The sequence below is a fragment of the Trichomycterus rosablanca genome, chromosome 17, assembly GCF_030014385.1.
Source record: "Trichomycterus rosablanca isolate fTriRos1 chromosome 17, fTriRos1.hap1, whole genome shotgun sequence".
Taxonomy (NCBI): Eukaryota; Metazoa; Chordata; class Actinopteri; order Siluriformes; family Trichomycteridae; genus Trichomycterus; species Trichomycterus rosablanca.
In genome coordinates this window covers 10,395,874-10,421,559 of record NC_086004.1, presented here as the reverse complement: position 1 = coordinate 10,421,559, position 25,686 = coordinate 10,395,874, and the positions used below count along the sequence as shown (strand labels likewise).

At 39.5% G+C, this 25,686-nt stretch overlaps 2 protein-coding genes across 4 annotated transcripts in view; one reads left to right on the top strand and one right to left on the bottom strand.

Annotated features, from left to right (window-relative positions):
- Window positions 1-7,340, bottom strand: part of sbf2 (SET binding factor 2) — a 143,782-nt gene extending 136,442 nt beyond the window's left edge. For both annotated transcript variants that reach the window (XM_063013531.1, XM_063013532.1), the window contains exon 1: window positions 7,221-7,340. In XM_063013531.1, the coding sequence (XP_062869601.1) occupies window positions 7,221-7,275 (55 nt within the window). In that variant the 5' untranslated portion in view covers window positions 7,276-7,340. The remainder of the gene's footprint in view (window positions 1-7,220) is intronic.
- A 5,077-nt stretch (window positions 7,341-12,417) lies between these two features.
- On the top strand, window positions 12,418-15,407 carry adma (adrenomedullin a). Of its 2 annotated transcripts, XM_063012921.1 has the most exons (4): window positions 12,418-13,280; window positions 13,806-13,921; window positions 14,016-14,132; window positions 14,261-15,407. In XM_063012921.1, the coding sequence occupies exons 2-4, from the start codon at window positions 13,818-13,820 to the stop codon at window positions 14,547-14,549; spliced, it is 510 nt and encodes a 169-aa protein (XP_062868991.1). In that variant the 5' UTR covers window positions 12,418-13,280; window positions 13,806-13,817; the 3' UTR covers window positions 14,550-15,407. The 2 variants fall into 2 exon arrangements, with proteins under 2 accessions (XP_062868991.1, XP_062868990.1); XM_063012920.1 differs by lacking the exon at window positions 12,418-13,280 and having other exon boundaries at window positions 13,321-13,921.
- The last annotated feature ends 10,279 nt before the right edge of the window (window positions 15,408-25,686 follow it).

The window sequence follows — 25,686 nt, the reverse complement described above, 5'->3', positions numbered from 1 at the left end:
AATCAGCATCCAAATCACCAATTAGCCTTTGTGAAAAGTTCATCCATCTATAGACTAGAAGATTCCCTTCTTAAATACTAATCTAACATTCTACAGTTGCAAAAAGAAAAAAGGAGGATTTGTATTGCAGAGCCTGTGTAGTTCTGTCTTGTTAGTTTGGCTTAGGGATTTGCATTGGTGGTTTGAAATGTTTATGTGCCTGAATTCACAAATCACATGGCATAACGTGAACCGGATGCGAACTCAGTGTTTCTCATTAAGCCTTTGGTAGATACTTAAACCTGACAAACACAATTTGCAAGCATGTTTACAGATGTTCTGCTCTGTTTTCTGCCCATACAGACATAAAACAGATCTTAAGAACTGTCAGAAGTGAAGCTTTAACTGTGCCACATTTTTTGTTTTGCAACAAATTGCTGTATTTAGGACACAATGATGTACATCATTCTAAAATGCTAATAATTAAAAAAATGTTGTTGATGCATTAAAAAAGGACTGCTGAAAAAAAATTTATTGGAATGTGCCATGTTACTATTTTATAAACCTCATGTAACTGGTAATGAGTAAAATAAACAGGTCTTTGTTGAAATAGCACACAGACTGTACTTAAGAATAATGTTTAACACAATACATAATATAAACCGCTAAACAAAGATAAAAAAAAAAGAATACAATTACTTTTGTTTGCTTAATTTTGACCACATTAAATCAATTCTCAGATTTCAGCATTTTATCTTTGAAATACACTATATTGCCAAAACGCCATGAACTTTATGGACATCCTATTGCAAACCAAGATCATTAATATGGAGTTCCCCCACCACTTTGTGGCTTTAACAGCCTTCATTCTTGTGGAAAGCTTTCAATAACATTTTGGAGTGTGTGCAAATGTTTTAATGTAGGACAGGAAGTCCTCGATCGCAATGACTTAGCCAACATAGCTTTTTTAGCAAGGGCTGAAATACTGGAGTCTTTCTACATGGCAGCTGCTAGCCTGGGGCAAATAATATTAGTCTGGTACTCTGTAAATGATGAGGCTCTCTGTTAGGATGCTTCAGTTGGCTGCTTCACATGTCAACAGAGGTGTGTGCGAGCCTGCAGCCCTACCCTCAGCATGGGTTGCACCAGAGTGCACAGGGAAATTGAGTATATACAAATTAGATGGAAAAACTGAAAAAATACAAAATATCTTTTGGCTAGATTATTAATGAGTAAACCATCCAAAACAATACTGTTAGTATTGCCTTTGTCTCAATTTTTCAAAAATAACCTGAAACTTGTTGAGGGGGGCTGCATTAAGTTAGGACAAGAGCACCCTGATACAAGTGTGTTACACTGCGGTGCCACACTACTAAAAAGCCATTTGAATAGTGGCACTATTTCTGAGAAGTCTGGGATTCAAAGAGTATGCAAACATGTCAAGACAAACCACAATATGTCAAACAGCAGAGACATTTTCCACAGAATCTGCCAGATAAACTGCTTATTGCCATATGCTGTGGCCTATTGACAAAAAGATTAAAAACCACTGTGCTACAATAGAAGCTGCTGAGACTAAACTGATGAATTAGGTATGTCATTAGGGCCGTGTCCTTTCCATGCAGGAATTACTACAAACGCTCAGTGTGCAAAATTTACTAAATCATGCACAATTTCTGCAATTAAATACAGTACAAACAATCTGGCACTAAGTTTTCAGACTGCATTTACTCACATACTATGCTTAATTTTTTTAAATGCAACATTATAAATGATGGTTTCTCTTGTGTAATGGCTTTCCTCAATCTGCTTACAGTTTTTTCATTTTTTCATCTTACTGACCTCATTCATCAAACAGTTCTGACAAAAATATTTTAACAATCTGTATAATAAGTACATGTAAAGACTCCCACAGGACAACATGAAGCAACCTGAGAAAGAAAAATGCTTAGTTTACCTAATTTTTTAATTATGTCTGAAATATGACTGTACGCTATTTGACTTTCTGAAACCACAAAGAATTTAAATGAGGATACATCACACACTATTTTTAACTTTTCTGTTGCAAGACCCAGCTGGAGAGTGGACATACCAATTTCTTTCTTCCTGGCCAAAAATGCTATCGGGGCACTGTGCCTACAGTTACGTAAAACTGACAGAAGCAGGTTTTAGCTAGGTGAATTCTCTTGTTCATTTTCATCTTTACGCTGTAACTGAAATGGTTCTGGCACCACAGCGATGTGCGCTATGTCATTGAAAGTCCCCATGATGCCAGAAAAATTTTGTTCCCCTACACAAGAAAGTAGTTTGTCTTAACTGGTCGTCTAAATCCAAGATCGAGGACACTGTTTACCTATTTAAAAGAGCTACTGTCAAATAAACACACAGAAAATGGATAAAGGTCAGGACTCCTAACTTATAAAGCATAGACTAGTCAGAATTTGCAGACATCTGTCTTTCTGAAGAGCAGGAGTGAAGTAACTGACCAATTTTTTCAGCTTAATCAATCACTGCAAGATGACCAAGACACTGTCAAGCTCATTTGGCTGCTGTGGTTCCAATCCTGACTCACAATTGCATGAACTCCACCTCCAAGCCAAAGCCATACAGAGTTTAAAAATTATAAATAATAAAAATGCTTTATTATTTATTTTAGGAATGTGGAGTCTTGAATAACTGGCGGTAATCAATATTCTTAAGACATAGCTTACATAACTTCCCAAGCATGATTCTGGAGTACTATGTGTTTGCAGGTGTTTGGTTTTCCGTGCTTAACACATTTGTCTCAAACAGCTGTCACCTTAGTCAATTAGTAAGTTCACATACACACCATAGTCAAACTTACACATAATCTGATTACTGGGTTTACAAGCACTTTATTTATCCACTTATGGGAAACCCCAGAGTTTATATGAGCTACTTAGTGATCAGCTTATCACATAAACAATGACATATTTAACAGGGCACAAAAACACCTGCAGTGTTTTAGCACTGCTTACATAAACATGGTGTTATTTATATTGAACATTGCTTTAATAAAGCAAATCTTTACTCTTTAACCTGAGATTCCATTTTTCTTTACTTTGAACAAAAAAACATTCACCCAGTGGATATGTTGGTGGCTGAGTAAATTAATAATAATAATGGATAACATGAATTGACCATCCATTAAAGGGGACATTTGGTAAGAAGGATTTAGTAGCCGATATTCCATTGTTTAATCCATTGTATTCTCCTTAATTAGGTACTAGTTATATGATCAGCTGAACCAAATCTTATTTAATTTAGGAAAAGTATAAAAACTCATCAAAACATTGCTGGTAATACCTCAAAAGTAATTGAAATCAGAAAGTAACTACTCCCTATGTCAAAAAAGTGTTTACAAAAGGTTTTGAGTTTGAAAAAAGTTTGTTACACACAGACCATAGATTGATATCAAGTGACCTATAGCAAATGGCAGCTGGGGGACAAGTGCAATTCAAGTACAGTTTGAAACAGGCTCATAGGAGCAGGGTTCAATGTGCAAAAACCTTCATCAGTAAAAAGCAAAGAAAAGCCAGGGTGAGGACTGGAAGAAGATCATAATTTCTGATAAGTCAAGTAAATCAAGGTATTGGAGGAGCATCAGATCAAAGCCCTGTCTTGCCAGCCCAATCTTCAAAACCTGAACCATATCGAAAACCTCATGTATGTGGTAAAGAGGAAGATGGAAGTTCACAAACCATTAAACACAGCTGAGCTGCCTGATTTTTTTTGTGCAGGAAGTGGTAAATTGTCACCTAACAGCAATGTAAGACCCGAGGACACCACACAAAGACACAGTGAGTGACAGGGTTATTCCACCAAATATTGATTTCTGAACTCTAAGTTCAATTTGTTTGTTTATTAGGATTTTAACGTCATGTTTTACACTTTTGGTTACATTCATGACAGGAACGATAGTTACTCATTACACAAGGTTCATCAGTTCACAAGGTTATATCGAACACAGTCATGGACAATTTAGTGTCTCCAATTCACCTCACTTGCATATCTTTGGACTGTGGAAGGAAACCGGAGCTCCCGGTGGAAACACAGAAAGGACCCGGACCGCCCCACCCGGGGATTGAACCCAGGACCTTCTTGCTGTGAGGACACAGTGCTACCCACTTAGCCACCGTGCCGCCGAACTCTACGTTTAGAAAAAGTAAGTAATAAACGTATTGCTTTCTTTTAAAATGTTCATGTATTGGATGTATATGTATTTGGAATTTGTGAGAAATGCTGGCAGTAGTTTATAGATCAAAAAGCTACTTATAGGGCCTTACTTACAGGTGACGCAGCGGTAAAGTACGCTAGCGCACCAGAGTTGGGGTTTCGAATACATCGTATCGAATCTCAGCTCTGCCTTTCCGACTGGGCTGGGCGGCAGCATGAACAACGACTGGCTGTTGTTCAGGGTTAGAGGGTAAAAAAGTCGGATCATGGGTCCTCATAACTGGTGCGACTGCGGCCCCTGCTGGTTGACTGATGGCGCCTGCACAGGGCTGAGGAATAATGCTGATGGGGGTGTGGCCCTCCGTACACAGTGCCCGTCAGTGTATGAACTCGACTCGTGTAGGTGAAAAATGCAGGGGCGTATGTCAGTTGAGAGGTGTCCTCAGTCAGCGGTGAAGGGACGAATCTGTATAGAGGACGCAATCAGGGTAATTGGACACGACTAGATTAGGGGAGAAACATTGGGGGGGGGGAAGTGGGGAAAATAGAAAAAAAGCTACTTATACACATACCTATTAATTGTAAAGTTGGAAAAACCTTTAGCAGTGGGAAGAGCAATTAAACTTGCATTTAGAATGATTGCTTGATCAAACAGTAATATTTTGTATAAGGAGGTTACAGGGATCTATTAATCAGTCTTGTATCATCCTCTGGTACAACTCCAGGTATTTTCCTGTAACTTTTTCTGGAGTGATTTGGGGCATTAAACCTATATGTACAGGGGTTGGACAAAATAACTGAAACACCTGGTTTTAGACCACAATAATTTATTAGTATGGTGTAGGGCCTCCTTTTGCGGCCAATACAGCGTCAATTCGTCTTGGAAATGACATATACAAGTCCTGCACATTGGTCAGAGGGATTTTAAGCCATTCTTCTTGCAGGATAGTGGCCAGGTCACTACGTGATGCTGGTGGAGGAAAACGTTTCCTGACTCGCTTCTCCAAAACACCCCAAAGTGGCTAAATAATATTTAGATCTGGTGACTGTGCAGGCCATGGGAGATGTTCAACTTCACTTTCATGTTCATCAAACCAATCTTTCACCAGTCTTGCTGTGTGTATTGGTGCATTGTCATCCTGATACACGGCACCGCCATTGGATGCACATGGTCCTCCAGAATGGTTCGGTAGTCCTTGGCAGTGACGCGCCCATCTAGCACAAGTATTGGGCCAAGGGAATGCCATGATATGGCAGCCCAAACCATCACTGATCCACCCCCATGCTTCACTCTGGGCATGCAACAGTCTGGGTGGTACGCTTCTTTGGGGCTTCTCCACACCGTAACTCTCCCGGATGTGGGGAAAACAGTAAAGGTGGACTCATCAGAGAACAATACATGTTTCACATTGTCCACAGCCCAAGATTTGCGCTCCTTGCACCATTGAAACCGACGTTTGGCATTGGCACGAGTGACCAAAGGTTTGGCTATAGTAGCCCGGCCGTGTATATCGACCCTGTGGAGCTCCCGACGGACAGTTCTGGTGGAAACAGGAGAGTTGAGGTGCACATTTAATTCTGCCGTGATTTGGGCAGCCGTGGTTTTATGTTTTTTGGATACAATCCGGGTTAGCACCCGAACATCCCTTTCAGACAGCTTCCTCTTGCGTCCACAGTTAATCCTGTTGGATGTGGTTTGTCCTTCTTGGTGGTATGCTGACATTACCCTGGATACCGTGGCTCTTGATACATCACAAAGACTTGCTGTCTTGGTCACAGATGCGCCAGCAAGACGTGCACCAACAATTTGTCCTCTTTTGAACTCTGGTATGTCACCCATAATGTTGTGTGCATTGCAATATTTTGAGCAAAACTGTGCTCTTACCCTGCTAATTGAACCTTCACACTCTGCTCTTACTGGTGCAATGTGCAATTAATGAAGATTGGCCACCAGACTGGTCCAATTTAGCCATGAAACCTCCCACACTAAAATGACAGGTGTTTCAGTTATTTTGTCCAACCCCTGTATGTATGTGTGTACCTGATAAACTGTCAATTATTTGCAGTATTAAACTATGTCCAGTATATGGAGTAATGATTTAACACTACAGACTGAAGTTCCTGTGTGTAACGTAAGCGCGTAACCTATGAGCTCAGTATTTACTTTGCGCAGTTCCAGCGCTCATAACTCTCATTCCCTCCTGTTTCCTCTTGGTTTAGAACAGTGCATCCGCTTTCCACAACAAAAGGAAGCGTGTTAGTTCTGCAAAGAGCCCTTCCCATGCAGCACAAGGTCTGTGATATGGAAACCACCACAGTTGTGGCAGAATATGTTCGATCTGAACAGGGATTTCGCATATATAGAGATCGCAAAGAAAAATCAGTGATCCTTTGGGCGCTGTGCATGATCTGTCAGTTTTCTGGAAATAAACAGACATGTTTACAGCATGAGATGCTGAATGATATGCATGTTGAATAAACAGGATGACCAACAAGTGACGTATGAGATAACCAATGCAGCATGTTATTAATGCTGTGATGTTTAAAGCATTTATGGAAGGTCACTGTTATAGAAAAATAAGTTAAGTCGTGGAAATGAGTGCATGATTTCGTCAGACGTCATTTTGTTAGTATTAATGCAATGCATATCCTATAAGGCTCAAAACATAATAAAAACAGTGCCTGCTATCTCATTCAAACCTGCACAGTCATAAGAAGCTGTGATTGAAAACACACTCAGCAATAAGACTGGAAAGACTTACTGCTCATTCCTGTCCAAGTATTTCTATACAAAGTTTAATACGGTTTACATATAATACCAGGTTAACTATTCACTAAGACGTGCTAAGTAAGGACTTTATTTTCTACGTACGAAAACAAAACAAAAATTCAAACAGCTCGTGCTTACACAGCAAACGCTGAAATCTCTGAGGGAAAACTGCCGCCTATGCTAAGCTAACTCTGTGAACGCTGGCGGCCTCGATAAACCACATCACACTTTCAGTTCCTCAGCGCCTGAGGGAAGAAATATTCCAAAAACTTACCGCTCTTTTCGTGGTCGTGTCCGACAACAATAAAATAGTCGGCCAGTCTAGCCATGTTTTCCTATTTTGGCGAATTCCTCCAACCCAATTCAGCATTTTTCTTCCTTCAAAAACACAGCCATGTTTGACACCGATGCTTCCAGTGCGCAGGCGCGCGCTCCCGAGCCCTGTTGTTGCGTGGGCGTGGGCGTGGGCGCGCTCGAGCTGACGGAGGGGCTCGGGATGCACGGTGTTTTGGGAAAGTTGACACTGCATGCAGGAGCTCATTTGCAATATGTTCTTTCTTGTAAGATAGAAAAATAAGGTGAATATTGTGTTAGCACCGTAGCTGTCAGCTCGGGTCAGGGGTGCAAGCAGCTGTCAAGGTTGTGCATATTGATGGGCTGTTTACCATAGACGCAAGGCTGTAGCAATATATGGGGGGGGGGGGGGGGGGGGGGGATCCATTGCTACAGCATTGAGGAGGTATTTTACAGGGGGGCTGTCATATCAACAACTAATGGGAACATTGACAAATCTAATCATTATGAAAATAGTGAGTGGAATATGTTGATGCATGCTCAATAGTCCAGGTACACAAATCCACAAAGTTGAATCAGTTCATCTGGACACAAGTTTGTTGTAGAGATGACTGTCACTCGGATTGAGTGGCGAAACGTATCTCTACAACAAACTTGTGTCCAGATGAACTGATTCAACTTTGTGGATAGTGAGTGGAATATGTTTATTTTTTACATCATCATATTGGGGGGGACATTCTAAGCATATCTGATTATGGGGGGGGGGGGGGGGGTGTTACTAATGCTCTTGTGGCTAAATTGAGGCAAATCCTCACAGTTCTGTGAAATTACGCAATGTAAAGCTGACTTGCAGACATGCAGTGGCAGGAGCATTAGCAATATACTGTATATGAACTGTACAAAAATAATACATGACCAAAGACTGTAAGATGAAAAAGCTAATATGTAACTAATATGTTAACATAATGTGTAAGTGTTTCAAACATTCAAAGAAGTACAGCTCCTATACCAGGAATCCTTCCCGTGGCAAAAGAGGGGCGGAAGAGCATATTGTTATATACTGAACATAAAATGTCAAGTTTTTTTAAGGTTCTGAGAAAATGTTGTACCTCTTGCTTGGTAAATACCTTGTTTTTAACAGACAGAAAATATATCTGGAAAGACTGGTCAAGTGGTGGTAGAGTGGGGGGGGGGTGTTTCTATAATCTATAATGTACACTGTTTTTACTGTGAAAGGAACACATGTATTTAATCATTTTGTTGTTATTATTTAATGTATGTTCTGTGCATTAATTCATAGAAATGATGCACTCATAATGTACTTTCTTGTTTCTTTGACTCTCACCAAAAGTATATAATTTTAGCATAAATGAATTTATGTATTAAATTGAAATTAAATAGATTGAAAAATTTGAATATTCACTAGTGACCAAAAGTTTTAGATAATTTTTTTCAGTTTTTATTGATATTTAAGCAGTCCAGTAAATAACGTGAAAGCATACAGAGTAAGTAAGGTGAGGTTAAAAAACATTTATTGGAGCAACTCATTGCTTAAAACTACAGATGTTTTGCAGCATTAAAAGTAAATAAAGCTTTAAAAGTTGATGCAAACAATTCCCACAGGTGTCCACAGTGTTTCTTTATTTTTTAAGAATTTTAACTTTGTTTTACACACTTTGGTTACATTAATTACAGGACAGGTAGTTACTGGTTACACAAGATTCATCAGTTCAAATTGTTAACGTCAAACACAGTCATGGACAATTTTGTATCTCCTGTTCACCTCACTTGCATATCTTTGGACTTTGGGAGGAAACCAGAGCTCCCTGAAGAAACCCACGCAGACACAGGGAGAACATGTAAACTCCACACAGAAAGGACCCAGACCGCTCTACCTAGGAATTAAAACCCAGGACCTTCTTGCTGTGCGGCGATAGTGCTACCCACTGAAATCTACCCAACATGCTACCCATGTTGAAAACTGATTTTAATGCCTTTTAATTTTGAAAAATTGAAGTCTAACGCTGTACCCTGTAAATGAAACCAAAATGCCACAAAAAGCTGTAGATTTTTCATGGCTGTAATTGCCAACAGTAATTACTAAAGTTATAAAGTTTTTCTCACCATCAATATAGTTTTTAAACACACCTTTGTATATGATTTTAAATACATTCATATTTTTGTACACATATGAAATGGATATTTGCACTGCAGATAAACACCGATCAGCCATAACATTATAACCACCTTCTGGTTTCTACACACACTGTTCATTTTATTAGCTCCTCTTACCATATAGAAGCACTTTATAGTTCTACAATTATGGAATGTAGTTCATCTGTTTCTCTACATACCTTTTTAGCCTGTTGGTCATCTTCTAGACCTTCATCATTGGTCACAGGACGCTGCCCACGGGGCGCTGTTGGCTGGATATTTTTGGTTGGTGGACTATTCTCAGTCCGGCAGTGACAGTGAGGTGTTTAAAATCTCCATCAGCATTGCTGTGTCTGATCCACTCATACCAGCACAACACACACTAACACACCACCACCATGTCAGTGTCACTGCAGTGCTGAGAATGACCCACCACCCAAATAATACCTACTCTGTGGTGGTCCTGTGGGGTCCTGACCATTGAAGAACAGGGTGAAAGCAGGCTAAACACATACACTATACATTCAGTATATGTAGAACTACAAAGTGCTCCTATATGTTAAGTGGAGCTGATAAAATGGACAGTGAGTGTAGAAACAAGAAGGTAGTCATAATGTTATGCATAATCATTGTATAAAAAAACCATAAGAGGTTGAATACTAATATTTCTGATGTAATTGCTATGACTTGCTACTGCACTTGGAAATGTGAGTTTTTCCATTACAGATAAACTGTTAAAACATAAATGAAAGACACACTACTTATTTTTAAGGGTGTTTTAAGGGTGAGTTTTAAGATACAAATTAAGTATGAGTGGAAAATACTGAACACATTTCCATCATCAAAATCACATCACACCTTTACTACAGGTACACCTGACTCTTCACATTCCTTTAAAAAGTGACTAATAATTTACAACGACTGATAGTTCATACTCATACATACAGCATACTGAGTCAGCAAACATCCTTAAACAGGCATAAACAACCCCCCATGATGCCATTAGCCTTTTGCACAGGCTCTCAAAAATTCCATAAAAGGATAAAGCCCAGTACGTGACGATAAATTTTCATCTGGCATTAATTAACATTTCCAAACAGTCTTGACATGCTGTCTGAAATGTAACCTATCAGTGTTGCATTCTTTTATACAGAGCTGTGTTTGCCTGTCACTGAGTAGATAAAACAATTGCAGGAAATTCCAGCACTTAAATGATGCAACCACTGACAGTGGTCAATCTATTTTCACTTAAACATATTTATGGACCAACTGATCCAGAAAGTGAATGTTGACTGTATCATAGATCTTAAGATGTTATCTTTTAGTTATTTCAGAGACATCAAGTATCTTATAGACCAATATAAAAGTCAGTAATTCTTTCAGAGAAGAAACATTTGTGGAAAACAAATCAAGACCTATATCACATACATAACATTACCAGTTATAGGTCAACTTTTGCGGCACTAGTTCAGAAAACAAAAGTGGAAGAACCTGAAATGGTGTTTTTTTCTGTTAAAATATTCACCCCTCAGGGGCTTGTAATCAACATCTGCTTGACGGCCCAGTTCGACATCGTCCTAACACACATTCCTAATATTTTCTTTTTCTTTCAGTGTATTAAATGGCCCTATAGTGCTTATAAAAGTTTCCCTTTTAACACAAAATTTATGGACTATTTTTAATGGCAGTCTTTCTATATTTGATTTTTGTGTAGCTTTGTGAGACCATGGTTGACCATTACTGATAAGTGTATCCCTAAAAAGAAATGGAGAAAACAATCCTTAAGCCTACATCCATCAGCCTTGATAAAATTCCAGGGGAAACATTGGGTAAAAAAATTTACACAATGTTTAAACATACACATTTTTACGATAACAATCAAGGCTGTACGTAAGTTACACTATTATTTTGATTGTTACTCACCAACAAATATAAGCGACAATTAGCATTTTAATACACCGATCAGCCATAACATTAAAACCACCTTCTTGTTTTTACACTTACTGTACATTTTATCAGCTCCACTTACCATATAGAAGCACTTTGTAGTTCTACAATTACTGACTGTAGTCCATCTGTTTCTCTGCATGCTTTGTTAGCCCCCTTTCATGCTGTTCTTTAATGGTCAGGACTCATCCCAGGACCACCACAGAGTAGGTATTATTTAGGTGATGGATCATTCTCAGCACTGCAGTGACACTGACATGGTGGTGGTGTGTTAGTGTGTGTTGTGCTGGTATGAGTGGATCAGACACAGCAGTGCTGATGGAGTTTTTAAACACCTCACTGTCACTGCTGGACTGAGAATAATCCACCAACCAAAAATATCCAGCCAACAGCGCCCTATGGGCAGCGTCCTGTGACCACTGATGAAGGTCTAGAAGATGACCAACTCAAACAGCAGCAATAGATGAGCGATCGTCTCTGACTTTACGTCTACAAGGTGGACCAACTAGGTAGGAGTGTCTAATTTAGTGGACAGTGAGTGGACACCGTATTTAAAAACTCCAGCGGTCCGCTCATACCAGCACTACACTCACTAACACACCACCACCATGTCAGTGTCACTGCAGTGCTGAGAATGATCCACCACCTAAATAATACCTGCTTTGTGATGGTCCTGTGGGAGTCCTGTCCATTGAAGAACAGGGTGAAAGCAGGCTAAAAAAGTATGTAGAGAAACAGATGGACTACAGTCAGTAATTGTAGAACTTCAAAGTGCTCCTATATGGTAAGTGGAGCTGATAAAATGGACAGTGTGTGTAGAAACAAGGAGGTGGTTTTAATGTTATGGCTGATCGGTGTATGAGCTGGTTTGGCCAGTTTTACTTTGCATTAAGTTTAATAGCAAGTCAGATTTTACAGCATGCTATGATACAAACAATATGATAACAGCTATGATACAATATAGTGTTTTCACTATATTGAAAAATGATTACATTTCCCCAAAATGTTAGAGAGTAGAATCAGATCTCCACCTTTTTTATCCTTTAAAGTAGTTTTTTAAGGGATGGTCCAACATTCCACCACAATAGTTAAGACAGTATTTTATAAAGGATAAAACATTTTCTGTCGCTCCTTTTTTTATATTAGTATATAGATACTATGTACTTATATTACTGTTGTTCTATATTTGTCAACCATTCTACAAAAGTAGTCTACAAACTAGACTGGTGACCTGGCCGGGGTGTTTCCTGCCTTTCGCCCAATAAATCAGATCCACCGCGACCCTCACCAGGATAAAGCAAACAATGAATTAATGAATGAAAGGTTTTTAAACTGACTACAAGCTCAGAAAATACTTCACTTTTTTTTTTCAAGTTTGATCATTTAACCTAAAATTGACACTGTCATAGATTACACCTCAAATAACAGTGTTGCTTTTGATTCTGTATCCATCATTTCACAATAAATTCAGATCTCACCTTTTGTCCTAATTTCTGAACGCAATTATCACATGCTTTTACCCTCCCAAATACTTTCAGCATGAGCAATGTTATTAACCTCTCAGAAGTGTACAACCTGAATAAACCCTCAGACTTGTAGAAACTAGCTTTGTAATAATTTACACAGCTTTCCCGTCAGGTGAATCATTTGATAATACGAGTATTGTTTTGTTTGAAAAGAAACAAGTAGAATATTCTGTTTTGCGATTCCCTCATGTTTGCGGCTGCCGTGGAAATCCTGGCTGGGGGGGGATTGAGAGTTTGATCCAGCCCCTCCTACCTCCAGTATAAATGCTCTCACGGCTGGTGTGGAGAGTCAGACTAATAGCTGAGTGTCACAGCTGCCTTTCTTCAAGGAACAACAGGAAAAAGGAGCCACTGGATTATTGTCTCTGCAGGGACTCCTACGAGATCTCAAGTTCAACTACACCTCCTAACAGGTATGGAATCATGTCAGTGCAAGTGGTGCAAAACTTGTTTGCCCTTTAGCTGCTGGCTGTATTATTTTTTTAGGTCAAGGCTGAAGTCTACTTGACAAGAATAAGTTATGTCTTGTTATATAAGTACAACAGTTATCTTGTGCATGTGGGCTGATTCAGTATGCTACAAGTCTTAATCAGTTTAGGGTTGCCTTATACTAAAACATAAAGTGAATTACAGTGAGTAGACTCTGGCCGGCTTTTGGTGGATTTAAAATTACCCATATTTGCTGTTCCTGGTTAGGCTGTACAGCCTGTGTCCTTGCCTCTGTTGGTCAGATGACTGGTTTACTTATTTGCTCAAAGCATGACCCCTGGGTTTTCTATTTTAAAGAAATGTAAATAGACCGGCTTTTGGACTCTTGTGCAAGCCAGAGCAACTCATGCTTGGCAGAGCGAGGAAAGATGTCTGCAGGTGGACTAGAGAGAAGCATTTTAAATTCATTTTCAACATTGACTCATGTGTCTTATTTCGTTTCTCCACAGATTACTGACAAAATGAAACTGGTTCTACTGTCGTTCTTCTGCTGCTGTCTGCTGCTCACTGTCACACCCAGTGTGAACAGTGCAAAACTCAACCTCAATCAAGTTTTAAAAGAAAGGTATGTTCATCTGTGACCTTATTTGCAAATTTTTTGCATTGTTGTCAATTGATTTGAATTGTATCTAATGAATTGTATTTCTTTTTCCTATTAGCATGTGGCTGCAGAGGATAAAACGGGATCTGAGTAGCCTGTCTACACTGAGGGAAACACAGCCTGGTCAGTTTGTAAGGGCTGAGGATGTCAAAGACACCCTGCTTCCACATTCCAGGTAAGAATTTTGATTAATCCTTTTTTTTTATTAATCAATAAATTACAAGCCAAAACTATAACATGAGCTAAAACATGTAAGCCAAAAATAAAAAAAATAAACATCCTCCTTTTTTTTATCCTCTTCAGCGCTGGTATTCCTGTGCGGACGAAGCGTTCCAAGAACTCCATCAACCAGTCACGGAGGTCAGGCTGCTCTCTGGGCACGTGTACGGTGCATGACTTGGCGCACCGTCTTCATCAGCTCACCAATAAGCTAAAAGTTGGCAGCGCTCCCATTGACAAGATCAGCCCGTTGGGATATGGACGCCGGCGTAGGTCAGTCCCGGACAGCCGGATGAGCTTGGAAATGCAGGGTGGCCACTTGCAGCCAGTGTGGAGGCTGGACAAGCTGGAAGCACTTCTTAGAAGGACATGAACGGTACAGGGGCAAAGGGAATGGAAACAAACACTGAGATACACATGCCTCAGATTCCTGCCAAGAGTTCTCCGGCACATTCTTTCGCAAGGCAAGCGACTGGGAGAGTAGCCGAGTCTCCTGAAAGTCAGCCTCGTCGAAGCACAACAGCTGTTCCGCAAGCACTGTCGAAGAGAGGCAGGGAAAGAGGAATGCTGCGCTGGAGCACTGCAAGTTTCTTGGTGTATGCCTGGAGCACTGATTCAAGGAAGAGCAGAACGGCTACAGATGAAACCTGAGGTAATGGACTGAATTTCGCTGCTCCTCTGATGGACTATGCTGTGGGATTACAGGACCTCCGATGATACCACTAGAGGACTTTTTTCTATGCTCTCACTGAAAACCTCTGGACTTTATCAGAGAGTCATGGAATGCAACAGAGAAAGACGTGGATCGTTTATTCTAGGGAAATGGATTTAGGAATAATACCATGAAGCTGTTTTCTGTCTCAAACCATGTTATTGGGCACTGTATGAGAGATGAATGCCTTAGATGATAGAAAATGCCTTATCAGTCCATAAGGATTGTACTCTACTTGAATACATATATATATTTTCATATAGGGATATGTGCAATCTATATATAATAATTAACAGTATATGTATATATGCCAAAGATTGTTTATGTATTGTTATTCTTATTCGTTTTATATGACTTTGTAAGACTTAAAGAGATACTATTTTTGTACAGTAAAGGAATATGGGCATTGTAGGTATATTGTATATTCACTGCCATGTTATATATTTTAAACTGTGGTAATAAATGTTTTATGTATGTCATAATATATTTGTAAATGTGGTTGGTTTTGTGAGTAATGTTGCCATACAATAAACTATAAATTAAATCTATAAAGCTGAAGTTGTTAAGACCTCTTTTGTTCAGTTCTACAGAAAATGACAGAAATAAAATGAAACAGACAGTGGTTTTCTGTTGTCCCTGATAGTTCGACACTGTAAGGAGTCCTGACAGACCTAAAACTGGGTTGACTTGAGATTCACATTATAGTCCCTGGTGGGCAGTAGAGGTGTGAGTTGCATTCCGGCTCAAACCGGACCGGGTCTAAAGTGGAACCATGTCTGATGGAAGACAGACAGTCCAAAAAGGATGCTGCTCTCTTGGGGGGCTGGAAGGGTCACATTCTTTAGAGATGTAGAGCAAAGGGCTTCGCAGTATTGAGACAGGCACGCCATAGGACATTCCTCTTAAACACGTAATTACCATTCCTGTTTTAATGAGTAGGAACTCCAGGTATGTACTTTTATGGTCACAGTCATGCTGTTTTAATATAAAACCCCTAAAACAGTGCTGAGCCCCACAGAGTCACCAATTTGTTTGGTTTAACTTATTTTGCTGAATTATTTAACTAAGTGTAAAGTTCAAGTTTAAACTTGAATATAAATAATACAAATATTTGTATAACACATTTACTAAATCTGTAGCACTTTGTAGTTTTAGTTTTCGCTCATTGATGGACAATGAAAAGTCATGCCCAAAGAAAAAATGAAGAATTCTCCATAAAGGTCCCTCACCCACAGAATATTACAAAGTAAATAAATTTTTCTAGCAACCCATACTAATAGTTGTCTGATCCTGGCTAACCTTCTCGCTAAGAAAAATGTCTAAACTATAAATGTGCTTGTCACATTCTTTGGCTGCAGATTGTTGAGCTTTTCTCTTCAAGGCTGAGTGAATCCTTGGAAGGACATACAAAAAGGTTGTTGAACTTCCTGTGTGACTCTTAACATGTGGCCACTGATGACCTCTGCAGAGGTCATGAATTCTCCAGGGTTAGCACAGGGATAATAATACTCTGCAGAAGAAATGATTTGCAGCACACTTCAGTCTTAATAATGACCTGTAATGTGAAAGCTAACATTTTCAGATTTGTAAGGTTAAAGCTCCACCTAGTGGTTAGAGACTTGCATGACTTGCTTCAAAAGCAGATCAACACGGCCACGCTTTAATTGTCTTAATCCAAGGACGTAACATTGGGGTGACCAAATCTGCTGGGAATGGGGGGTAGGGGATTGTCAGTAAGTTTCTGGGGAAAACAAGCCTACATGAATGCAGGGAGAACATACCAAACTCCACACAGTTATTAAAAAAAGACCGATCGAACACAGCAGCCATAAGCCATGCAGCACCAGCATTACCTGCTGTTTTAACATACCATTGTCTCTTTTAAGCACTTTATAATGTACATATTTCTACTAGTTTAACACCACTGTGGTACAGCAGAAAGAGTTGGTGCTGTATAACTCTAGGTAATCAATTTTTTCTCACCTTCCTAATAGGCTAACTGGCTACATAAAATTGTTCACTGGCTTTAATGGCACATTTATTGCGTGATGCAGTGTGATGGACTGGCCCCCTAGTTTAATCAATTGGATGGATGGTTAAGCTCTGTATCCACCACAAGCCTGACAAAGAGTTTAAAACGCCTGACTGGCTTCAATCTTTAGTAATTCTCTGTAATGGTCAGTTCATATCCCTGTCCTTACATATGGATGGGATAGTGGTAATTAAGCAGTTAAGGTAGTAGACTAGAAATTGATGATGAAATTGATTTTAGCCCCTTCTGTCTTTCCCAAGTCAGCCCTAAGATACATATATACCTAGAGCCCAGAGTGCAAAAGAACAGCTTCAGTAGGAGCAGATCAGGTGGCAACCTTATACAATTTGATTTAAAAATATATAATTTAACAGAGTTTTTATAGAATAAAAACTAGAATATAGAAACTCCTATACTAACTCCTTTTGATTCATAGGTAGCAGGTTTTTGTGAATATCAAGCTCCTTATTCTGTCATGAAGAGTCCCAATTCTGTCTCTTTTTAACCCATGACCCTGTTCTTAGAAAATGTTTAGACTACACTTCTCTTTGTGGCCTCATTAACTGGTTTTGTTTCTGTAACTGGCTTTCACCCAAATTCATTAAATAGCTATGCTTTAAAATATTAACCAATTAGTATGGGTATATTCTACAGATTTGTAAAAGCGGGTTGAAGTAATTTCAACCAGACGTATATGGGTTTATAAGGATTTATGACTTTTAGGACACATTCCTCTTACTGAAGGGCACTTTGAGGAAAAAAAAACAGACAATAAGTTCTTCATAACACATTAGTGAAACCCAACAACTGTCATGGTATGGGGGGTGCAATGACACCACTGACTTGGAGGCATATACAGTATTGGTATTTTAGAAAGACATGCGTTTTAGAAACAAGGTTTGACTGGCCTGCTTGCAGTCCAGATCTGTCTCCTGTTAAAATGTATGCCTTGTCATGAAGAGGGTTAGGGTTACACAATGGCAAACCAATGGCAAACCATTGAACAGCTAATGTCTTGTATCCAGGAAGATTCCACTTTGAAAACTTCAACAAATAATTATAATCAGTTCCCAAATGATTAAAGTGTAATTGATAGGAAAGGTGATGTAAAACAGTGGTAAACATGCCTCTCTCCCAACTTTTTAAGAGTGTTGCAGGCATCAAACTTTTGTTTGTTGTAATTTGTTTATATTTACAAAATACATGGAAGTTGTTCAGTGTAAACATATAACTTGTAATATGACAATAAATTTTGGCTAAAGTAAATAAGTCAGTAAATATAACACGCGGGCCCACCGGTCATACAGACTAGCAGCATGCTTTAGGATCAGTAATATAGGGTGACCATAAGTCCTCTTTTTCCAGGACATGTCCTCTTTTTGGACATAAAAAATGCATCCAGTTGGAATTTCTAAATCACCAAAAATGTCCAGGATTCGGCTTTTGCAGTCTGCATGAGCTATTCTTTGTGTTTTTGCACTGATTTCACCTTTTTCTTTAGGTCCCGCATTCTTGCACTTTTCTTAAAAATGCTTAAGTGTAAATAAAAATTCACAGAGAAATTACAGAAAAAAATCCAAGTTTTTGTCTCGGTCGGGATCCTTGGGAGGCAGAATGCATGACCTGCAAAGCTGACACATACAGTACGTGCCAGTGTTAAATACGGGTGTTAGTTCAGCAAAACACAAAACTGTAGCTAAAGGAAACCAGGTAAAGACCAGGTAAAACAAAAGATGTTGTTACTGTTGCAGAGGGAATTTCAAACCACAAAGCATCGCAACAGCTACAGATCAATGGACTGCACACCTGCCTTGTTAAAAAGTGGGGCAATTTTATGTTAATAAAGGTGTAAACTATACGTACGTAAAATACGGATGCGCCTTACGCACTTTGCGCATCCTACGCAAATCGGCGCATGCGCAGTGGCTCTTATTTCGTGCTTTGTGCTTATAAACGTAAACAGAATATCTGTATGTATTTTTTACTATAAATGAACAAGGACACATGTACTCGGTCACTATTAAAAATGCACAAATTTATTCACCCAGCAAACACAACTACGTGGTATCAGTTAGCCGCTTGGTGGTGATACGCTATGATGGTAACGTTGTGAGAAAGTAAATCACCCAGAAACAAGAAATCGAACCACTTTTAACTTCTGAATTTATTTACAACCCTACTGAGAGCAGCTACTTACAAAAAATGTATGTATTACAATAATAATATAATAGAGTTGTAAATACAGAGAGCTTGCTGCTCAAATCACTGCAATTAGCTTAGCAGCTAACACTAGCGACTAGGCTAACAAGTACCAACACCTTGGGTATGAACTCACTGCTGTAATGTCTTTCGTTTAGTTAGTGTACTACACACAGTGCACAAGTCTGTATCCTTCATAATAATAATAGTCATGATGTATGAGTTATTTGGGTTATAATCAGTATCTGAGCTGTGAACTAGTTGGCTAGGCATTGACACATTTACTGTTCTAACCTTATTACTAGGGATGAGCTGATCGATCCAAATGTCAATAGTATCGATACTTCAGTTTTACTTTTTCTCCGCTACATTCAGCACGATTCTCCCGTTTTATCAGAAAGTAAAACCATGTTTGTACAGACGCTCCTCTCACATCTACATGCTCACATTACTGCTCCTGATCTGCTGTGTTTTGTTGTGGTACCGTCACGTGACTGAGCGGCACCGAGAGAGAGAGAGAGAGAGAGAGAGAGAGAGAGAGAGAGAGAGAGCTGTGTGGGGATATTTTACGGCAGTAAATAAAAAAATGAAATAAAAAATAATTTAAAGTTTAAAACATTTGTTTTCCAGTAATGCTTTTGTCTGTTATTTTTTGTAAGCCACAGAACTGCAGTGAAAATGTAGTTTTGTTATTATATGATTGTATATGATTGTATGAAAAACCTCTAACTGAAAATGAATTTAAGTTAATAATTTTTATTAACTTAAATAAAATCGACTTCGGTCGATAATAAATGCACATGTTTATCATTCATGTAGGAGTATTTTAGCACTGCACTCTCAACTGCTTCTATCAAAAGAAGAAAACAGCCACATTGCGTTTAATGTGTGATTTATACATTGTATTTTAAGAAGTAAAAACACGTTCAGCTCGTGTAAAACCTCCCAGTTTCTTGTGCTCACCTTCACTCTTCAGTTTAATAGTAAAACTTTTTTGCTTTTTCCTCTCGTGAATCACTCGATATGCTTCAGTGCTCAAAACACAACATGGAAACGTGTTAAATTTGATTTTCTTTAGTATTTGAGCTCCTGTACAGACGCTGTTTTGGTGCAGCTACATTGTTTAATGTTTATTTACTCATCTTTATATAGTAAATCTCTCCGGAAGACGAGCTGATTCAAACAAGACAATTTACCTCAGCAAAGATCCACATGATGGCGCAGAAACACCACAAAACATTCTGAAAACCGTTCATTTGGTCAAATTTCAGTTTATTATCAGAACTGTCATAAATAGCAAGTACAAATGATTATGTTCATTTATGGAACTGCAATAAATTATTTCATTTAAATGTAAATAAGCAATATTATAATACACATGAAAATCAATGATGTGTAAGTTTAGTGATTCAGTAGTTCATTACTAGTTGCTCATCATAGGGCTGTCAGTCACGTGTGTTTAGCAAGGTGACGTCACCGACGCGTCACTGTGTATGTTGTCAGACTGTTAAATTTGACAGCAAATTTTGATTTAGTTTTAGTCATAGTCTTTTGACTAAAATGTAATTTAGTTTTAGTCATAATTTAGTCATCTGAATTGTTTTAGTTTTAGTCTAGTTTTAGTCGACTAATTATCATAAGAATATAGTCGACTAAATCTACAGTCGATTCAGTCGACTAAAATACACATTTGTTTGTTTATTAGGATTTTAACGTCATGTTTTTACACATTGGTTACATTCATGACAGGAACGGTAGTTATTCATTACACAAGTTTATATCGAACACAGTCATGGACAAATTTAGTATCTTCAATTCACCTCACTTGCACGTCTTTGGACTGTGGGAGGAAACCGGAGCACCCGGAGGAAACTCACGCAGACACGGGGAGAACATGCAAACTCCATACAGAAAGGACCCGGACCGCCCCACCTGGGGTTCGAACCCAGGACCTTCTTGCTGTGAGGCGACAGTGCTACCCACTTAGCCATCGTGCCGCCCTAAAATAAATATAAAGGGTGTAAAATGTAAATGCTTTTTTTATCACTTCCCTTAAATTATTTAAGTCATTATATACACTTACACAAAATGAAACATTTTTAACCAGTTATGGAATATTATTAATGTTTGAATGTGCAATACACACAAAAACAGATTTAACTTATTTCAAACATCTTTATTTAACTGACCTTGCTTATTGAGCATAACAATAACAAAATATTAATGACCAGTAGGCCTGCTCTGCCTGAAAAGTATATGCATTGTTCATAACAAATTGCATATTACATTCTTTATAAAACTGGGTACTGTAAAAGCAGCTGTGACATTATGTTGCCATTATACTGCCAGCAGTGCCAGATGTTTCAGATGTGTTGTGTTTTTACCTGAGATCGCCCCACATGGTTTACACATTGTCTTGTTTTTCATGACGTCAAATGAGAAATGTGTCCATATATATCGACTCTCCTCTTTCTCCCTGTTGACATTGTGGAGTTAATCTAGTTCCATGAGTAAAGAAAGTTCACAGGCTAGTCTTCCCGGGTTTAGATCAAATCTGTGCGAGTGTGCTCTTAACGCGGTACTGCAAAAGATTAGTACTGATTGGATGGCTAATCGGCTTGTCCCGCCCCTCCACATACGCTAAAGTAGTTCTGATTGGATCTCTTCCTAACTTGCCCCTACCTTCCACAAAACTAAATCAGTTATTGGATGTCGTCCCTGCCAAACATTTTCGTCTCGTTTTTATTCATTGACGAAAGTGTCGATTCATTTTCTCATAGTTTTTATCTTTTTTTTGTAGTTTTTATTTAGTCATCGTCTCGTTTTCGTCATGAAAAAAAGGTTCGTTGACGAAAACTATGACAAAAATCATTCGTCAACGAAATTAACACTGCTGGATGCATCTTAAAGCTAGCAGAAGCATATATAAATCTTCCTGCTGAAACTTTCTCTTAAATCTAATTAATATTTTTTCATTCTTTTATTTTTATTTCTGTCAGAAGATTGTATGTTTGTGAATACGTTTCTTTGCACATACAGAAATAGGGTCAATTTTATGGAAATGATAGTGTAAATTATACATAGGTGAAGTACAAACACACTTTACGTACTTTGCGCACTTGACGCAAATTCACGAAACGACCCAGATACGTAGGTCAGTTTCGTGAATCGGAGCATGCGTAGTGAGGCTCTCATTCCGCGTTTGTGTTTTGAAGAATACGTGCTCTTTTCTTTTGATTTTGTGCTTAAAAATTTAACCAGTCACATGGCTGTTCTAACCTTATTACTAGGGATGAGCTGATCGATCCAGATATCGATAGTATCGATACTTCAGTTTTACTTTTGCTCCGCAACATTCAGCACGATTCTCCCGTTCCATGTTTGTACAGACGCTCCTCGCACACATTACTGCTCGGGCTCTGCTGTGTTTTGTTGTGGTACTGTCACGTGACTAAGGGCACTGAGAGACCGAACACATGTAGCTGTGAGAGAGAGAGCGAGAGAGAGAGCGAGAGAGAGAGAGATAATAGAGGCTGAGAGAGAGCGAGATAACAGAGGCTGAGAGAGAGAGGAGCTGTGTGGGTCCTGGCTGCCCCGGGAGGAGAGGTTGTGCCAGCACTGCACTCTCAGTACAGTAGAGACAGAGCTGCACTTCCTCACCCAGTGTACCAAGTACCACCACATCCGCTCCCAATTCTTCCCCAAATTTTATAAAATCATCCACAACTCTACCTCCCTCCCAGACCCTGACAAACTGCCCCACCTACTGGGGGAGCACAGAGAGAGCTGCACACTAGCACTCTACAGTATACACACCTGCCACCAGGTGAGGGACAGTGGGTGACCATGTCTCATACACACACACGCACACACACACACACAAACTGATCGTTATTACATTTACATTTACATTTTTAGCATTTAGCAGACGCCTTTATCCAAAGCGACTTACATTACAGTTACATTATACAGTCTGAGCAACTGAAGGTTAAGGGCCTTGCTCAAGGGTCCAACAGCTGCAACCTGGCAGTGGTGGGGCTTGAACCAGCAACCTTTGGATTACTAGTCCTTTACCTTAACCACTAGGCTTCCTCATTACTGTAAATATTATAATTTTTATTGTTATTATTTTGCACTGTTTATATTATTATTTTATTCTATTTTATATTTCTTGCACATGTAACTGTTTTGTATATTTTTGTTCTTATTGTTATTTTTATTATTTCTCTGTAACTTGCTTTGGCAATACGAATGTCCTTATTTGTCATGCCAATAAAGATTCTTTTGAGTTTGAGTCACCCACTGTCCCTCACCTGGTGGCGGTCCTTTCTGTGTGGAGTTTGCATGTTCTCCCCGTGTCTGCGTGGGTTTCCCCCGGGTGCTCCGGTTTCCTCCCACAGTCCAAAGACATTCAAGTGAGGTGAATTGGAGATACAAATTTGTCCATGACTGTGTTTGATATAACCTTGAGAAGTGATGAACCTTGTGTAACGAGTAACTACCGTGTGTCTGTCTTGAATGTAACCAAAGAGTGTAAAACATGACGTTAAAATCCAAATAAACAAACAATCACCTGGTGGCAGGTGTGTGTATAGAGTGCTGCTAGTGTGCAGCTCACCACTACACTGCTGTACATTTAGATGACGTCAGAGCTACGGAGTGCTGATATTCGCTAATTTACAAACCATTCACATCCTGGCGTTACCCAGTGTATGATGTGTAGATCAGCTAAATGTGTCATTCGGAGGAAAACATATCCATTAAAATCTCACTAAGTGTAAATTGTTTTTAATGGCGGATGTGGATGTAGGTCAACTGAAAGGTCGCCGCAGTTTGACTGAAAGCACATAAACATCTTTAACTGCGGCTCATAAAAACGGAAAATGTAAATAAATAAAATAGTGTGTGTGTGTGTGTGTGCAACAAGGTTATTTAGATTTCTGGCGAACATCACGCTTATCAACAATAACGGTACTGCTATCTCATACTGCTGAGCACAGCGTCAGGGGTTGCCAGGTATTGTGGGAAAAAAGCACCGATTCAACACATTTTTTAAAAGTTAGGCGGTTCGTTTAAACAGATTCAATAACCGATCTGATGGGTTCATACTCTGTAATGAGAGACTTTAAAGGTCTTACTCTGTACTATTTTCAGCGTTTAGATGCTTTTATCCAAAGCTACTTACATTATACTAGTCTAAGCAATTGAGAGTTATGGGCTCAAGGGCCCAACAGTAGCAACCTGGCAGTGGTGGGGTTTGAACCAGCAACCTTCTGCTTACTAGTCCAGTTCCTTAACCACTAGACTACAACTGCCCCTAACTAAACAAGACTAAACAAGATTGTTACTTTTTCCCTTGATGGTTTACAGATTAACAATCAAATATGACTAGTAATTAAACCCCCCCCCCACCCCCAGTAAAAACGTCTTGTACAATGATACCTATGGTGTGCAATCAAGTACAAAAACAGAATCATCATGATGAAGTTCCAGCATCGTCAAACCAAAATCTGATAATCTACTTTCCTTCCATCTTCTAAAGCATGCAGAAGGTGGCTTGTTATTTCTAAATACTTCTATTTGTAAGTGGGTGGGTGTGGAGTTTGCATGTTGTCCCTGTGTCCGTGTGGGTTTCTACTGGGTGCTCCTGTTTCCTTACACAATTTAAAAGACATGCAGTCATGCCAAGTGGAGCTATTAGAAATTGCCATAACTGTGAGTGAGTGAGTGTGTGTGTGTGTGTGTGTGTGTGTGTGTGTGTGTGTGTGTGTGTGTGTGTGTGTGTGTGTGTGTGTGTATAATTTGACTCGTGATGGACTGGTGACCTGTCCGGGGTCTGACCCACTGTAACCCAGATCAGGATGAATGACTATATGGGAGAATTAATAAATTACTCACTCACTCACTGTCTTAACCGCTTAACCAATTAGGGTCGCGGGGGTGCTGGAGCCTATGCCAGCTTTTCAATGGGCGCAAGGCACACAGTAACACCCTGGACGGGGCGCCAGTCCATCGCAGGGCAGACACACACCCATTCACCTATAGGGCAATTCAATGACTCCAATTAACTTGACTGTTTTTGGACTGTGGGACTGTGGGAACATGCAAACTCCGCACAGAAAGGACCTGGACCGTGCCGCCTGTGGTTCGAACTTCTTGCTGTGAGGCGACAGTGCTACCCACCGAGCCACCGTGCCGCCCACATGAATAAATTAATTAATAATAATAGTTGTCGCCTCACTGCAAGACGGTCCTAGGTTCGATCCTCAGGTGGGGCGGTCCGGGTCCTTTCTGTGTGAGTTTGCATGTTGTCCCTGTGTCTGCGTGGGTTTCCACTGGGTGCTCTGGTTTCCTTCCACAATTTCAAAGATATGCAGTCATGCCAATTGGAGCTACTAGAAATTGCCATAATGTGTGTGTGTAATTTGACTCGTGATGGACTGGCGACCTGTCCGGGGTCTGAAACACTGTACACGCAGACACAGGGAGAACATGCAAACTCTGCACAAAGAGGACCCGGATCGCCCCACCTGGGGATCGAACCCGGGACCTTCTTGCTGTGAGGCG

Excerpts from the sequence above, each read along its gene's own strand:
- adma (XM_063012920.1), top strand. The coding sequence starts at position 13,725 with ATGTCTGCAGGTGGACTAGAGAGAAGCATTTTAAATTCATTTTCAACA. Across the intron at positions 13,922-14,015 it reads AATCAAGTTTTAAAAGAAAG|CATGTGGCTGCAGAGGATAA; the intron begins GTATGTTCATCT and ends TTTTCCTATTAG. Across the intron at positions 14,133-14,260 it reads ACCCTGCTTCCACATTCCAG|CGCTGGTATTCCTGTGCGGA; the intron begins GTAAGAATTTTG and ends TATCCTCTTCAG.